Raw genomic sequence first — 16,797 nt, forward strand, 5'->3', positions numbered from 1 at the left:
TTGGAAACCCTTCCGGGCAGTTCTACTCTGTCCTATAGTGTCACTATGAGACTTCGCAGCAATGGGTTTGGGTTTTTTTCATTTCCTTTAAAAACTGGGATGAGATGCAAAGCTTTCAGTCCCGAATCCTCAATTCACTAGCTGAGGATGTGATCTGCTGTTGTAGCACACAGGACCAACTCCTGCACGGGACACCTACCCCATCCATTGCTCACCATTTGTTCAGTGCTGCGGTGTAGAAAGCCCTGGTGAGATGACAGGGAGGGAAACATTGAGTCAGAGAGGGCTGAGGATGAAACTTGAGTCTGTTGGGATCGCTGAGTCCAAACTCTGGTTGATGGAGCAGAAAGCTCAGGCCCGGGGAGGAGTCCTGGAGGGCTCAGGGTTACCAGGACAGTCCAAAGGAGATGGAAGAAACCCCACTTTACAATGATGGGGAGAAGGACTGGCAGAAGGCTCAGGGGCCAGAAATTTGGAGCTTGCAGACTGAGATTGTAGAGAAACTCCACTGGCCTCCCTTTCGCCATTAAAGCACTTGCTTGCCAACCGGGTTTTCAGTCTCTTGGTTTGTGAGTCCTTAGGGACCAGAGAAGTGACTCAGTGGAACACACTTAGTACATCGTTGGCACTTGTGGGGTTGTGATTCAGGAGTCACTCATAGTGTATGTGCTCATTAACTCTAAACAGACCACAGACTCATTAGAGGCCTCCTCCCACCTCTTCCAGCCAGGGATCCGGAATGGAGCTGGGGGAGCTGGGACCCTTCCGTGGCCTAAAACGTTCCTCAAGTCCTCACATGCCAGGCGGTATCTGTGCCAACTGATCCTTGGGCCGCGAAATCCGGGTCGGGAGCCTCCTTAATTCGGCCGCCTCGTGCTCTTTTCCCACATGGAGGACAGGGTCTCCGGACCCTCTGTCTTCTTGACCTCCCCTTGACTGTGAGCAGTCCTCCTTTCCGAAAGCTTCCAGCTTCTCTGCCGGGTCTCGTTTTGCGCTGCCGCGGGAACTGTCCCCTTCCCCCCACCCCACTCCTACTCTTCTCCTGGAGGTGTCTGTCCTTTCTGATCGTCCCCACCCCCTTCCTTTCCCTCCTCCTCTTTCCTCCCTGGGCTCCGCCCTCAGGCCCCGCCCCTCTGCCCCCAGCCCCTGGCCCCTCGGCCCCTTCCCCATCACCTAACCCCCTCCGCCCGGGAGAGGGTGGGGGAGCGGGGAGTGGGCCTGGGCCCCCACCGCTGCCCGCGCGCCTCTTCCCCGAGCGCGCCCAGCGCCCCCTCCGCGGCCTCCCCGCTCCCCGCTCCCCGCCTCTCCGCCTTCCCCTCCTCCTGGTGACGTCCGGGTCCCTGCCTGTCTGAAAACTCCGCGCCGCGGCGGTGGAGGCGGCGGCAGCGGCGGCGGCGGCGGCGGAGGAGGAGCAGCGGCGAGCCGAGGCGGCAGCGGCGGCCGAGCGGAGTCCGAGCGGCAGCGGCGGCCGCGGGAGCCGCGGGAGCGCGGGGGCGGCCCGGAGCGCGCCGGGGTCCCCGCGCCCCGCTTGCCTGCCGCGCTCCGAAGATGGTGGCGGCGCCGTGCGCCCGGAGGCTGGCCAGGCGCTCGCACTCGGCGCTGCTCGCGGCGCTCACCGTGCTGCTGCTGCAGACGCTGGTCGTGTGGAATTTCAGCAGCCTTGACTCCGGGGCGGGCGAGCGCCGTGGGGGCGCAGCGGCCGGCGGCGCAGAGCAGCCGCCCCCAGCCCCGGCCCCGCGCCGCGAGCGCCGGGACCTGCCCGCCCAGCCGGCTGCAGCCGGAGGAGGAGGCGGCGGCGGCAGAGGACGGGGGCCCCCGGCACGGGCGCGGGTAGGCGGCCCCGGAGAACCGCCGGCGCAGCCGCGGGCCAGCCGGGGCGCACAAGCCACCCGGGCGCTGGTAAGATACCGTTTCGACTCGCGCCCTAGCGGGAGGGAAGGAGGCAGCCCCAGCCCTACACCCCCCAGGGCTTGAACCTCGGTCCTCTAGACCGGGACTCCCTACACCTACTGGCTTTAAGTCTCCTGTTTCCCCTGGAAGCCGGGGATGGAGGTGTCTGCCAAGCCTCAGGGGCCGCGGGCTGGCTGCCCCATCCGAAGTCTGAGGAGTGCCCCCTTGGGGTCTGGGGAAGTTATCTCCGGAGGAGGCACTTTGGGGTTACCGGAGCCTGGCCGGGTTCCTGTCCCCCGCCACTCTTGCAGGGTGCCCTGACTTGCTCTGCACGTGTGGGTGCTGGTGCCTCGCTCCCGCCTAAGTGCGTGGATCGCGCCCGGGATCCGCAGCCGCTGCTCAGGGATGGTTCTCTCAGCACCTTTGTCGAGCTGGGTGTAGACAACTCAGCCTTGTCTCCCTGTTTCCTCGTCACCTTGTCGTCTTTGCTGTACCTCAAAGGGGTTCTGGGGGCGGTATCCCAAGTCCCCAAACATGTCCGTTAGTAAGACTCACTCGTGGGTGCTCTGTCGTGCTTTGGGTCTCTGGGCTGCTCCCGTCTCTGGGTGTCTCTAACCTTGCCGTCTAGCGTCCCCCCTCAGACTTCACCGAGTCCTGCCCTCTAATCTCAGAGCGCGGACCTTTCTCGGATCTGGTTGTCTGTGTCTCTGTCTGTGTGTGGCCAGTTCTGGTCATTAGCCGTGTGTCTGACCACACTGCCAGGGCTTCTCTGTGGGTTTTCTATGCTCTTCTGCGTTGTGAACAATCAAGGCTCTGAAACTGTTCCTTCTGCACATCTTGGGCTATCTGGGTGACTTGGTGGGAACTGACATGGCTTTATTCCTGGCCCCCAACGTCAAGGATGCATTCTACCGCTGCTTCTCCAGGCTGCTTTGCTAGGGAGGTGAGAGCCCTGCTCTGGGCCAGGGTCTCAGCTCCCCATGGGTGTGAGGGTCTGTCTTCAGCCATAGTGCTGTGTTTGTGTCTGCGACTTCCTCATGCTGCTTGCCTGCAGAGATTTGGCTAGTCCTGGGGGAGAGTAGACACTAGGGGGTCGTTTCAGAATCTTTGTGGACTGGATGCATGTTGCTATTATTGGTCACTTTGGGAGCCGTCACTGCAGACTGCCTTCGAGCTTTCTGATCTGCTAAACTTCTTCGGCATCACCCGCGGTCCTCTTCGTACCTGTGGGCTTAGGCAGCCCCGAGACGTGACGTGATGGCGTTTCACGCTGCTTCCTGCTCTGTGTGGGTAGCAGGGAGAAGCCTTTCCCTCCTTGTGGAGACGAGGGTGGAGTGAGAGTCCTCATGGAGAACCAGAACATGCCCAGCGTCCTTCTTTACAGCCAAGGGCTCTCTGAGATGCTGCCTCTGAACTCCTGGAGTTGCTAGTGATGTATTCTGGCAGAAATGCAATTCAGAGTTCTTTCTGAATTTGGAGCCGACTGGGAGGTGGGGTGGAAGGGCTTTGGGAGTGTGTACTGCTGGGTCAGAGTGGGAACATGCAGGGTAGGTGAAGAGAGGGTGGGGTTTACTGTATTCTTTGCATCTGGGGTTCACATGGGTGGCACAAGATGCCTTTGGGTGAAAATCCCACCTGTTGAAAGAAGAGGAGAGAAAGAAGGTGGCTGGGCTGCCTGATTTCTTCATAGGGCCATGCGCTCTCTGTCCACATGCCCTCTTTGTGGGCTCACTTCAGCATCCTCTCCTCTCACCTCACAGCTCAACCAAAGAGGCTTGCAGTTGGGAAGTGGGCGGGGAGCAGGGGATTTTCCTTTCTGATGCCTTTTGGAATTCTGGTTTCAGCAGCAAAGTTGCTTTGCTTTTCAGAAACTCTCTTTCTTCTCCAGGTTCAGTTACTAGCCCCCCACTCACATAATGTTTCAATTTCTTTACCTTCTGATAGAGACATGTACATAAAAAATATATATACATAATTTTTCCTCATTGTCTCATAGTTGTCGACTGTGCGGTTCCTGCTGTCTCTCCTGGATCTATATTTTATTTTATTTGCTGACCTCTGCTTTCTTTCTCCTCCACCTGCTGCTTTATATCTTCCCACCCCCCTGCCCTCCCTAACATCTACCCCTATAGATACTGAAATCACAGCGCAGACATGCTGGGTGGAGCTGGGCTCTCCACTTGCTGTGCCCACCAGCCTCTGCCCTTCTATGGAGCTCAAGGAGACCAGAAGGGGGCAGGCTGTTCCCAAAGTCTGGTAGACCTGGAGCTTGGGTTGCAGACAAGGAAAGGACCGGATAGTTTCGCAAGCCACAGAGGCCCTTTAACGTATGGTTTGTTTTCTAGACACAGAGCTGCTAGCGTGAAGCTTTGGAAGCAGATTTGGGAGTGGGACGTTAAAAAAAATCCCGTGATTTTCCAGATGGCTCTTGTAGAGAGCTGGGGAGACAGGCACACGCTTGGGAGTGATGCTTCATCTCCCGGCTCGGTTGCCAGTGGCGGTGGTGGTGGGGGTCGTTGTACTTGCATATGGAGGGCATCCACACCAGCCTGCTGGTGGGTGTGCCTCAGAGTGTCAGACAGAACTCAGAAACCGAAACACAGTCCACACACAGACATTGTTATAAAGCATTTTCAAAATGCTTCCTTCTATAAGCCCAGTTGCCCAGAGCTTCTGTACACCCCGTTTTATGTTTGGGGAGCTGCATCTTTAGTAGATGGACCTGATTATATTTATGGTGCATTTAAGAAGCCAAGAAGAAGTGCCCAGCTTCCCAAGCAGACCAAGTCTGGGAGGGTGGTGGCAAGATGGGCATATCCGTCAAAGATGCGTAAAGTCCCCTCTGCCTCTTTCCTGAGCAGCTTGCAAGCTGTTAAATATGAGCACTGTTGGGTGGATTGCAGCTGAATTTGATGGACATGACGCTGATTCCTCCACTGGGTCTGCAATAAGCTGTGGGTTTTCCTGCCGTCTCAATTTAAGAAACAGACGGGCTCACTTATAAAGGCAGGGAAAGCCTTTGGGGGTGGCAGTGAAAAAGATCACACTGTGGGCCTGAGTGGTTTCTAGAGAAAGAATGAACGGGAGCAGTGTGAGTTAATGTAAAGAATGTTTATTTTCTTACCCTTTATCTTGCTCTTGAAGTTGTTGCATTTAATGCTTGTGCCCTTTGATTAATTGTTCCTCAGTAAGTTTCATTTAAGAAACTTAATTTGTTATTGCATTTCATCCCCCTCCCCCTTAAAGTAGAATGGGGTTTCTGTATTGTCTGACCCCTTTGAAATGTTGATTTTCCGGCAGAAATTCCTCATACTTCACATTACTCAGATAACTCAGGACTTTCCCAGACATTGGCAGTAACTGAGAAATCAGCTCACTGCATCCAGATTGACTCTGGTTCTAACAGCCTCGGAGGCGTAGCTTGTCTTTCTACCCAAATGTTTTGAGACCAGAGAGAACAGAGGGTATTTTATTGATGGTTCATTTTTTTTTTCCCTCACTCTCAGTGGAGTTTTATTTTGTTTGAGCAATACATTGCACTTTGTATATGGAAATATGCATCATTGAACAATATTTATCCTAACACAAATGTTGCCATCTGGTTAATCCTATATGGGAAAATGCTAAATAAAATAAATAAATGTAGAAGATACAGAGATATATATGTATATACAAATATAAATATAAGCATAATTATATGTATACGTATACATATATATGGAGCCCTGGTGGCACAGTGGTTAAGTGCTTGGCTGCTAACCAAAAGGTTGGCAGTTCAAATCCACCAGCTGCTCTTTGGAAACCTGATGGGGCAGTTTTACTCTGTCCTATAGGGTCGCTATGAGTCAGAATCGACTTGGCTACCATAGGTTTGGTTCTGTTTTTGTATATATATATAGGTATATATGTATAAAAACGAAAACCAAACCCACTGCCATTGAGTCGATTCTGACTTACAGCGACCCTATAGGACAGAGTAGAACTGCACCATAGAGTTTCCAAGGAGCACCTGGCGGATTCGAACTGCCGACCTCCTGGTTAGCAGCCGTAGCACTTAACCACCATGCCACCAGGGTTTCCAGGTATATATGTATATGTGAGTATAAATACAAGCATAATTACATATATAGATAGGGAGATATAGATAGAGACAGATAATTACTTTCCTTCCGGTCTCATCACACTTTGTACATTAACTCTAGTATATCAGTTTTCCTTTTTTTATTTACTTTAAGTGAAAGTTTACAAATCAAGTCAGCCTCTCATACAAAAAGTTATACACACTTTGCTATGTACTCCTAGTTGTTCTCCCCCTAATGTGACAGCATACTCCTTCTCTCCATCCTGTATTCCCCCTGGCCATTCAGCCAGCTTCTGTCCCCCTCTGCCTTCTCATCTCCCCTCCAGACAGAAGCTGGCCGCATAGTCTCATGTGTCTACTTGAGCCAAGAGGCTAACTCCTTACCAGTATCATTTTCTATCTTACAGTCCAGTCCAATCCCTGTCTGAAGAGTTGGCTTTGGGAATGGTTCCAGTCTTGGGCTGACTGAAGGTCTGGGGACCATGACCTCCGGGGTCCTTCTAGTCTCAGTCAGACCATTAAGTCTGGTCTTTTTATGAGAATTTGAGGTCTGCATCCCACTGCTCTCCTGCTCCTTCAGGGCAGTCATCAGTTGTAGCTGGGCACCATCTAGTTCTTCTGGTCTCAGGCTGATGTAGTCCCTGATTTATATGGCCCTTTCTGTCTCTTGTGTCTTTCGTGTTCTTCATTCTCTTTTGCTCCAGGTGGGTTGAGGCCAATTGATGCATCTTAGATGGCCGCTTGCTAGCATTTAAGACCCTAGATGCCACTCACCAAAGTGGGATGCAGAATGTTTTCTTAATACATTTTGTTATGCCAATTGTTGGTTCTCCTTTTCATCTTCCAGAAGCTTGGGTGGCAAAATGCTACTATTTTGCACATAGGAAGCTAAAGCCAAAGTTATTGATCCCTGGTTTTAATTGAAGAGGAAATTCGGTGTCTTGGGCTAGAGCAGACGTGACATCTCTGTGTGTGTGTGTGTGTGTGTGTGTGTGTGTATTCCCAGAAAACAAAAGTGTCCTTAAGGGCATCTCTGTAGTAAGGGCCCACCCACTTACCCAGAGCTACTTATGATCAATGGGGATGTAAATGAACATACAGAAAGACTGAAATACACAGCTGTTGGACTGCAAGGGGTGAGGGCTGAATGGGGCTGTGTCTTGTGCTTAATGTTACCCTAAGAGTTGCCATTTCTGTTCTGTCTTCTTTCCCTTTGCAGCTCTGCATTTATATCGACCGAAGTCCGTGTCTCCCAGAAACAAAGAGAAAATTCTTTGGGGAAGATAAAAACCCAGCTCAAAGGAGGGGGTGTGGGAATAGGAGAAAAAGTCACAGGAAATGTAGGCCAGACCCCGGCACAAAAAGGGACCTCCCTTAAGTATTCTTTGGTCTGATGTACCTGGGTTCGAATCCAGCTTTGCTCCTGACTGTCTCCATAATCTTGGGCAGGTCCCTTTAACTTTCTGCATTTGTAAATTGGGCCACCTTACAGTGTTGTGTGAGCGTGAAATGTGATAATACATGTGAACCGATTTTGGGTCTGGCATATAATAAGCTCTCAAATGTGAGCTTTTGTTCCTAAAAAGAAGTTCTTGGTCTGTTTGAAAATAACCAATTTTTCGCAATTATTCATTTTCCCACACAAAGTAGGGTTTGAGTGCAATCCAAGGCAGTCCAACGCATCCAGCTCCTTCTGTGTGCGCCTTAGAGCCGGATGGAATGTGGTAGAGGGAGAAGCACCCACATGTATTGAGCACCAGCTGTATGCCAAGCATCATTTAGGTGTCTTATATGCATTATATATGCTAACTGGAAAAAAAAAAATCCAGGAAGGAGATGACGTTACCTAGCTCATACGAAATTGAAACTAAGGGCCCCCAGCAAGAAATTGGGGATGTTATGGGTGCGGGTTATGTGTCAAGAATAATAGCGGCTTTGCAGACCTTCCTTCTCTTTGTCATTCAATCCTGCCAACTCTGTGGGTTAGGATTGTGGCTGTCCCCATTTCACAGATGAGGAAACTGAGGCTCGGGGTGGTGAAGCCACTTGCTAATTATGATCATGAAGCTGGGAAATAGCAGAACTTGGATTCAAACCCAGGTCTGCCCCATTTCCAATGAAGTACAAATTTCTGAACTCCATGTCCATGTGGTCCTTTGAAAAACCTGAAATGCAGCCATATGACTCTTGAAAAATCTTTGTGCCACTTTTCTTATTTCTTATTGCAGATTCCTAGAAATCTGTCAACCCCAGAGAAAAAGCAGATACGCAGTTTCTGTTGAATCAGACCTCTAAATAATGAGACTGATAGATGGGTACTACTGCTGTCCCAAAAAACCTGTTGCTGTTGAGTCAGTTCCGATTCATAGCCACCCTATAGGACACAGTGGAACTAGCCCATTGGGTTTCCAAGGAGTGGCTCATGGATTTGAACAGCCAGCCTTTTGGTTAGCAGAAATAAGCTCTGAATCACCGCACCACTGGGTATCCCAACTGTTGCTACTAATGTCTACATGGCAGTAAATGAGTGCCAGGCACTGTTTAAAACCCCTTGCATGTATCAACTCATTTGACCCTCCAAGGTAAGTACTGTTATAATTGAAACAGCTAACGCTGATGGTGCTTAATATAACCGGACTCCTTTCTAGGTGTCTCACTACTGTTAATTCATTTAACCCTTGTGTTACAGTAAGGAAAACTGAGGCATAGGGAGCTTAAGCAACTTTTCCAAGGTCCAGCCAGTTACAAATGGCAGAGCTGGGATTTGAACCCACACAGCCTGTACTCTTAACCATATACTCTACCACCACCTCAGCCACTTGCCATTGAGTCAGTTCTGACCCATGGCGACCCCACGTGTTTCAGAGTAGAACTGCCCTGTAGTGTTTTCAATAGCTGTGATCTTTCAGAAGTAGATGGCCAGGCATTTCTTCCGAGACACCTCTGGGTGGATTTGAACTGCCAACCTTTTGTTCAATATTGAGCGCTTAACCATTTGTGCCACCCTGGGACTCCTACTCTGCAACCCTCCTGTGATAAGGGTCTTGTGAAGGTCCCAAATCTGGAATCACAGAATTCTCTTAAGGAGACTTACAGGTAGTTGAATGAAAATGCCCAGCACCAAGCACGGGATTGAACAGTCATGGGAAAAGAAAGTAGTGCACTGAAGTGAAATGTGCAGTGAGCATAAGCAGGAATAATTGAACATGAACTGTGGAGGTGGCAGGAGAAGGAGTTTTGAATTCAGCTCTCCTGCCAGGGCAGGAGGGGAAGAGGGTGCTGTGCTGGGAAGGGCCTTTCATTTGTTCTTATCGGGTTTCCTGCCCTTCCACTCATTCAGTTAAACTGCTCTGCAAGAGCTGGGGTGATGTGGGCCGTTGTAGGAGCTATCTACCCAAACATGCAGACCAGATTGTCTTGTGGGCACTTCCTTCCTTCTGCAGCAGAAACTACCCATTGGCCCACGGATACTCTTCGGGTTGTCCCCGGATCCTTGTGGTTAAGGCTGCCCCCCTTCCTGCATCGGAAGCCAGAGATGCTGCAAAGAAGGTGGCACGGGAGTCATCTTAGTCCCTCAGACACTGCAAGGAGCAGGGGTGGAGGGAGTCCCTGTTAGCGTCCAGGACTGGGAGCCCAGACACCAGGCCACATGGGGGCAGACTTGGACCCAAGGGTATTCTTGGATCTTTTTTCAGAGGATCTCCCCCTTCAGAGCACTCTGAATGCAAGAAAATGAATTTCTTCTGTCTTAGACCTGGCTTGTCCCAGCCAGGTGACTGCTGGCTTATCTGGACATCTAATCCCAGCTAATGTGGCAGTGAGTGCTAATGAGGTAATCAGGTAACAGGAGTCTCTGCTGCCAGGGAATCCTTTGCTGTAATCTTCGGCCAGGAGGTTCATTGCTTAAGGCCAGAGGACTTGAGTTTATGGGGCAGAGAGATTGATGCAAAGTCCCCGTATTCTAAAGGTACAAATGTGGTAACTATAATGATGATGATCGTGGTGGTGATGATGATAATTTCTGTTTATTAAATGTTTCCCTTTTGCTAGGTACTATGACAAGTACTGTAAAGACATGATCTTATGAATCCTTACAACATCCTGTAAGTTAAAGGCTATTCTTTTCATCTGTTTTACGGATTAAAACAGTAAAAACTAAGACAATAAGTTGGATGCAAGTCAAACAGCTGAGAAGTGACCAAGCTAGGAATTGAACCTGGAGGGTGACTCTAAAGGCTAGGTTCTTGGTCTCTACCCAGTTTGGAGTCAGGGAGTCCCTTGTCTCTCGCCCCTCCTGTGTTCTCTACTTGCTACTCTTCCTCTCTCTTTCTCTCATTATGTCTATCCATCCGTCCGTCCGTCCATCCATCCATGCATCCATCCATGTTTTCGTGCATGCATATATGCATCCATCCTTCCATCCTTATGCATCCATCCTTCCATCCATGCATCCATCCTTCCATCCGTGCATCCATCCTTCTGTCCATGCATGCATCCTTCCATCCATGCATCCATCCTTCTTCCATCCATCCATGTTTACATACATACGTGCCTCTGTTCATCCATCGTTCCAACCATCTATCCATCCATCTTTTCATCCATCCTTCCAACCAACCATCCATCCATCTATCCATGAAATATGCATGTGTGCATCTATTCATCCATTTATTATTCCATTCTTCCTTCCTTCCATTCATCTATCCTTTCCCTCCATCATTCCATCCTTCCATCCATTCTTCCGTCCATCTTGCCAACCATCCACTAATCCAGTAGTTAGAGTGTGCCAGGTGCTGTGTCTAGCACTGGGATACCTTGGTGAACAGGACCACTCTACTTCAGCCCCCTTGGAGGAGCCAATCTAGAGGCTGAGTGTTACGGCCCCTGCTGATAAATGACGTATCAACAGAGATGCTCCTCTCACTCCCTAGCTCGGCTCCCTGCTGTTGCCCTGTCCCTGTGGTGGCCTCTTGGACACAGGGGTTTGTCCTCGCTTCCCTTCCTGCCCATAATTGTTGTACATCAGAGCTAGACCACTGCACTCATGTAGTCCAAGTTCTTCATATTAGAGCTGAAGGAGGAGCCCAGAGATGAGCATTGAGCTGCTAGGGGTATGCAAGGGAAGCAAGTGGTTGGATGCTGTGGGGCCGGGAGGCATGTGTGTCATGTTTAGGTTGCTCTGACATCAGGCCACCTGGGTTCACAGCCTGGCTCTGTCACTTATATCTGCGTGACCTGGGCCCCTTACGTCACCTCCCAGAGGCTCAGTTTGCCCTCTGACACATGGGCATGAAGGGCTGGATGAGGAGGCAGAGCTCTGGCCCATGGTCAGCGTTCCTCCCTTCCTTCCTGATGCAGCCATACCACGGGAGATGTTTCCGCGAGAGGCTGTCAAGTCCACGGTCCATGGGTGGGTTTGGGTGACCCACACAGTGTGTTAAAAAGGGATCAAAATTCAAAGATAAGGCTATGTCACAAGACAATGTGAATTTTTGCAATTCCTGTTAAAAACCACAAGATCTGGCAACAAGCATTGGGCCCACATTCCTGGTTGAGCTGAGGAGCGGCTGCCCTTCCCCCCAAACGGGTCACGAGGGTTCCCAAGAGCCCGCCAGGGTCGTTCCCTCCTCCCGTGATACCTGGCGATACCGGCCCCTTCAGGCTGTTGTGCTTGCACCCCTGTTTAGAAGATCCCTGTGCTCGCTGTGAAAAGCTACAAATAGATTTCTGTGGTCACCTTTCAGTTAGTCCCACGGGGCTTATTCACAGCACTTATTTATTTACCTGGACTACCTTTGGCTTCCCCTGGGCCTGATGGAGGTTCCCTTCCCTCCCTTACTGTTGGTTCGTACCCCAAAACATGCAAATTCTTATAAAGATTAGGCCTTCCTTTGCAAAGGAGTAGGTCCTCAGCAAAAATGGAATCATGCCGTCTACAACTTGACAGACTGGTTTCCTCTTGGGTGGGGTGGTTATACATGAATTTTGGATAATCTGCTGTTTCTTCCCCCCCCCCCCCCCCCCGCCTTGCCCCATGACCTTGTACATCAATAACATGAGTTGGGAAGTTGGGAGCTGTCAGAGATGGCAGACAACGGGAAGACTGGAAAATTCCGGAGCACCTGGGCTCAGGTCCTGACGTGGTCACGGTTGGACATCTCCGTGAATCCTTGGTGCTTTTGTCAGGTGATGCGTAATAGTAAGTCCACCACCCTCCCTGGGTTGTGAAGATCAAACATGGTAAACATATGAGAAAGCACGTTGAAAATCAGAAGGTCCCAAATGAACATCAGACAACCTTCCTGTCTTAGAGCAGATGAATGTGGGAGTGTTCCAGCCAGTCACTGCACCCCTTTTCACGTCAGCTCCGTCATCCTTGGGGAACGAGGAGTAAAATCCGCTAAGGGTTCCCATGGGCTCGTGTATCTGCATATTGGTTCAACAGATATTGATTGTCGGCCTGTGTGGGCCGGACACTTTACAAAGTACTGGGGAAGGAGGGCCCAGTGAGACAGATACGTTCCTGGCCTCGTGGAGTTTATGGCTGGGACAGGACGATTGCTAAGCAATAGTGAACTATGAAATTGGAAAAAAAAAAAAGTCATTGCTACAAGGGCGGTGAAGGAAGTAATGGGGGATGGAGAGAAAATAAAAGGCCAAAGGTGAGGATTTATTTTGGATGGGGGGGTCCCTATGCGCCATCTGCCAGGGTAAATTCAACTCCAGGATTTCTTTTCTTTTTAAAAAAAATTTATCTTGTTGAGACTGTACATAGCAAAAACATTACACCAATTCAACAGTTTCTCCATGTACAATTCAGTGACATGGGTTACATTCTTCGAGTTGTGCAACCATTCTTACTTTCCTTTTCTGAGTTGTTCCTCGCCTATTAACGTAAACTCACTGCCCACCAAGCTTCCTGTCTGATCTTTCGAGTTGCTGTTGTCAATTTGATCCCATATAGATAGTTCTTCAAAGGGTATAATGCCCAAGGCAGACATTTCCTAAGTGTGGCACACATACCAATCGTGATCCAGCTATTGGAGGTGCTACATGGGTGAGCAGTCTTCACTGTGACAGATTTTTAAAGAGTTTCTATGCACATCTGTACAAACATCTTAAATTCTGCATATTTTCCTTTAACTGCTGGGGTTTTTTTTTACACCAAAGCGTTCTGTGCACTTTTCCATTGAGTTAACTCTGACTCATGACGACCCCATGTGTGTCAGAATAGAGCTACGCTCCATAGGGTTTTCAATGGCTGATTTTTCAAAGTAGATTGTCAGGCCTTTCTTCTGAGGCACCAGTGGGTGGACTCGAACCTACAGCCTTTCTGTTAGCATGTTAACCATTTGCACCACCCAGGGACTCTATTATACATAGAAAAGTACGTTATCCTAAATGTGCGGCATGATGAATTTTCACAAACTGAACACATCCGTGTAACCCACACCAAGATCAAGAAATGGCATCACTAACACCCTAGACCTCCACCCAACCCTGCTCCTTGAGTGAACGTTTTTTTTATTGTAATAGCTATTTCTTTAAATGTATATTTATATACATTTTTAATATATAAACATATATAAGTATATAAAGTGTATAAATATATGAGTATAACCAGCCAATCAAAATGATGACTTCAAGGCTCTTACTGCTTAAACCAGTGGCTGTCGAGTTGATTCTGACTCATGGCAACCCCGTGTGTATCAGAGTAGAACTGTGCTCCGTAGAGTTTTCAAGGCTGTGATCTTTTAGAAATAGATCAGCAGGCCTTTCTTCCAAGGTACCTGTTGGCTGGACTTGAACCTCCAACCTTCCGGTTTTCAGCAGACCATGTTAATTGTTTGTACCACATGCGGGTAGAGTGGCATCTAAATAAATAGAAGTTAGTTAACGTGATGAAAACACGTAAATAATAGTGTCAAACCCTAATCCTAATCCTGACCCTGATTTGGGTGACAAATATGACCATCAGGAAGATGCTGGAATGACCAAGGTTTGGTAGATGCTGGTATAACCAGTTTGAAGATCCCTTACCCCTGAGTGAATAGCTGTGCTGTTTGTTCTGAAGTTAAAGTGGAAAGGATTTATGTTAGACATCAGGAGGAGCTGGCATCAGATGCCCCCAGTACTGTGCTCTGTGTCCATTTAAGTCAGAGTTCCTATTGTAGGCCCTTTCTGTTGTTGGGGTGTTTTTACAGCTATGAAAAGTCCCCCAGAGGACTTCCCGAGCCAGTCTTCTCTGCTTTGGGTCTGGGCCCTTCATGTCTGGATTCAGACTGCAAGTTCTGCTCACGCCGAGTGTGTAGTCTTGTCCCCCCACGTGTTGGACATGAAATTAGCCACGATGAATGTGTCCCCAAATGGGCCCATAATGACTCCATTAACTTAACCCTGAACCAAGACTCTCCTCTTCAGAACCAGGATAACAGAGCCACGCCACGGCTTTCCCAGCAATTCAGGAGGGCAATGGAGACCACTAATCATTTTGTAACGAGCAAGGGGAGAAGCAATAAAAACAGGGTCCAAGGACGGCATGCTAATTTCGCAAAGTCTTAGCACTCCAGCAGACTCACGTTAATAAAGTAAACAAATGTTTTTGGTAATGGAGAGCTAAAGTATACATTACTTAAGGATAGTATTAAAACCAGATTAGATGGATCAGATAATATAGGGTTTCCCTCATTAAGCATCCTTACTTTGGGGACCAGGGAAACTTGTTCTTTTTCTATCTCCTTTCCTTGTGAAATGGAGCTTTATTAATTAGAGATGGAATGGGAAATCTTTTTTTTTTTTTTTTTTGTAGTTATTGTTCTCCAGGCTAGTGGCTGTTTTCTGTTGATTTTTTAATGTAGGACCATGCTTTGCAGATGTTCTCTTTGAAATAAAAGCCTCTTCATTGTCTCTTTTTCTGTCTCCCCTTTATCCCCAGCTTGGAGGGGGCAGCTGTTATAAAAGACACAGAGAATCCCATTTGCTTATCATCAAGCAGATAATTCCATTTCCAGGGTAAAAGGCCCTCATTACCTGCTTTGCCTTGTCGTCCTGTCGAGGGATAGTTTTTGCATTGTGACATCTGACTCCTGCTTGTTTTGAAGGTGAGGGGATGACAAAGAGAACAGGGTGGAAATAACCTAATGGAGAGCTTTCGGAAAAAAAAAAAAAACTGGGTGGTTTGCAAGTGGGCATGAGTTTGATTACCTCGTGAGGTGGAGAGGCTGACGGCTGTTTTGACTTTCCTTTGGGGTAAAAAAAAAAAAAAAGGTTGGGGGCGGAGGAACCAACACTGTACTGACGTGAAAAGTGGGTATAACCTCCCACAAAAGCGGCCTCTGGGATGTACTGGAGGGAATATGTAAGCCTGGCTTTCGTGAGCTAGGTCTGGGCACACCAACCAGTCGGCGTTGAGTCAGTTCCGACTCATGGTAACCCGGTCTGTTTCAGAGTAGAACTGCCCTCCGTAGAGTTTTCAAGGCTGTAACCTTTCAGAAGTAGATTGCCAGGCCTTTCTTCCAAGGCACTTCTGGGTGGATTCAAACCACCAATTTTTTGGTTAGTAGCCGAGTGCATAATCATTTGTGCTACCCAAGGACTCTTGGTCTGGGCTGCAGGTGGAATAATGGCCAGCGCGGAGTTTCCCTTTTGCTTTCTTCTTTTTTATTTTAATCGGTGGCCAGAGTTTTAAAATCACTGATTTAAAATAAAGAGTTAATTTGGTATTAAAATAGTTGAAATCTTGGCTTTTATTCCCAAAGAGTAACAATGGGCTTTTATTCCCAAAGAGTAACAATGGGCTACCCCTCTACCTAGGATTTCTGATCTCCAGTTTGCCCTTTGTGTTACCTGAAAGACCACTGTTGGAATTTGAGTTGACAACTATCAAGATAGTAATCATAATAACCATCAGTATTTGCCGTTGTGTTGACTCCCACTCATGGTGACCCCTTGAGTGTCAGAGTAGAGCCATGCTCTATGGGGCTTTCAGTGGCTGATTTTTCGGAAGTCGATCACCAGGGCTTTGTTTCAAGGCACCTCTGGGTGGATTCAAACCTCCAGCCTTTCACTTAGCAGCGGAGCACATTAACTGTTTGTAACACCCAGGGACATGCATCATCATAATAAAAGCTGGTGTTTATTGAATGCTTATTCTATTGCAGGTGTTGTGCTAAGCCACTTTTTATGGATTATCTAATTTAATCATTACAACAACCGTATAAGGTGGCTACTGGATATCATTCGCTTTTTACAAATGAGGACATTGAGGCAAAGCAAGAGTAAGGAATTGCCCAAAGTCAGATTCGTAATTTGGACTCCAGTGGTGGAACTCTGGAGCCTGTGTGTGGAATACCATGCTGCACAGAATGTTACCACAGGGTGATCCTGGTTTGGCCTTCCTCACAATGGCTTATCCAGAAAGTTGGCACTGTGTGCCCATTGCATGGATGGAATCACTAAGACCCAGCTTTGAGTGACTTGCCCAAGGTCAAGCAATGATTTATAATGCAGAACAGGCTTGTCTCGAAAGAGAGGATGGGCATGACAGTTACTGGGAACTGTGGGACATGATAAGGAGCCCTGGTGACGCAGTGGTTAAGTACTCAGCTGTTAACGAAAAGGTGAGCAGTTGAAACCCACCAAGTTGCTCCACAGGAGAAAGACGTGGCAGTCTGTTTCCATAAAAGTTACAGCCTTGGAAACCCCATAGGGCAGTTCTGCTCTTTCCTGTAGGGTCGCTGTGAGTCAGAATGGACTCAGTGGGAGTGGGTTTTTGGGTTTTGGCCCATGGTGAAGTTAGCAATCTGGCTGTGGTGGAAATATCCTCACCG

The 16,797-nt window shown here is 48.7% G+C and overlaps 1 protein-coding gene across 1 annotated transcript in view; it reads left to right on the forward strand.

The window, feature by feature from the left end:
* Positions 1–1,182: 1,182 nt before the first annotated feature.
* XYLT1 (xylosyltransferase 1) overlaps positions 1,183–16,797 on the forward strand; it is a 377,489-nt gene continuing 361,874 nt past the window's right edge. Inside the window, exon 1 of the mRNA XM_049904388.1 lies at positions 1,183–1,899. Within this exon, the coding sequence (XP_049760345.1) occupies positions 1,549–1,899 (351 nt within the window). The 5' untranslated portion in view covers positions 1,183–1,548. The remainder of the gene's footprint in view (positions 1,900–16,797) is intronic.

This window comes from Elephas maximus, chromosome 12, assembly GCF_024166365.1.
Source record: "Elephas maximus indicus isolate mEleMax1 chromosome 12, mEleMax1 primary haplotype, whole genome shotgun sequence".
NCBI classification, from domain to species: Eukaryota; Metazoa; Chordata; class Mammalia; order Proboscidea; family Elephantidae; genus Elephas; species Elephas maximus.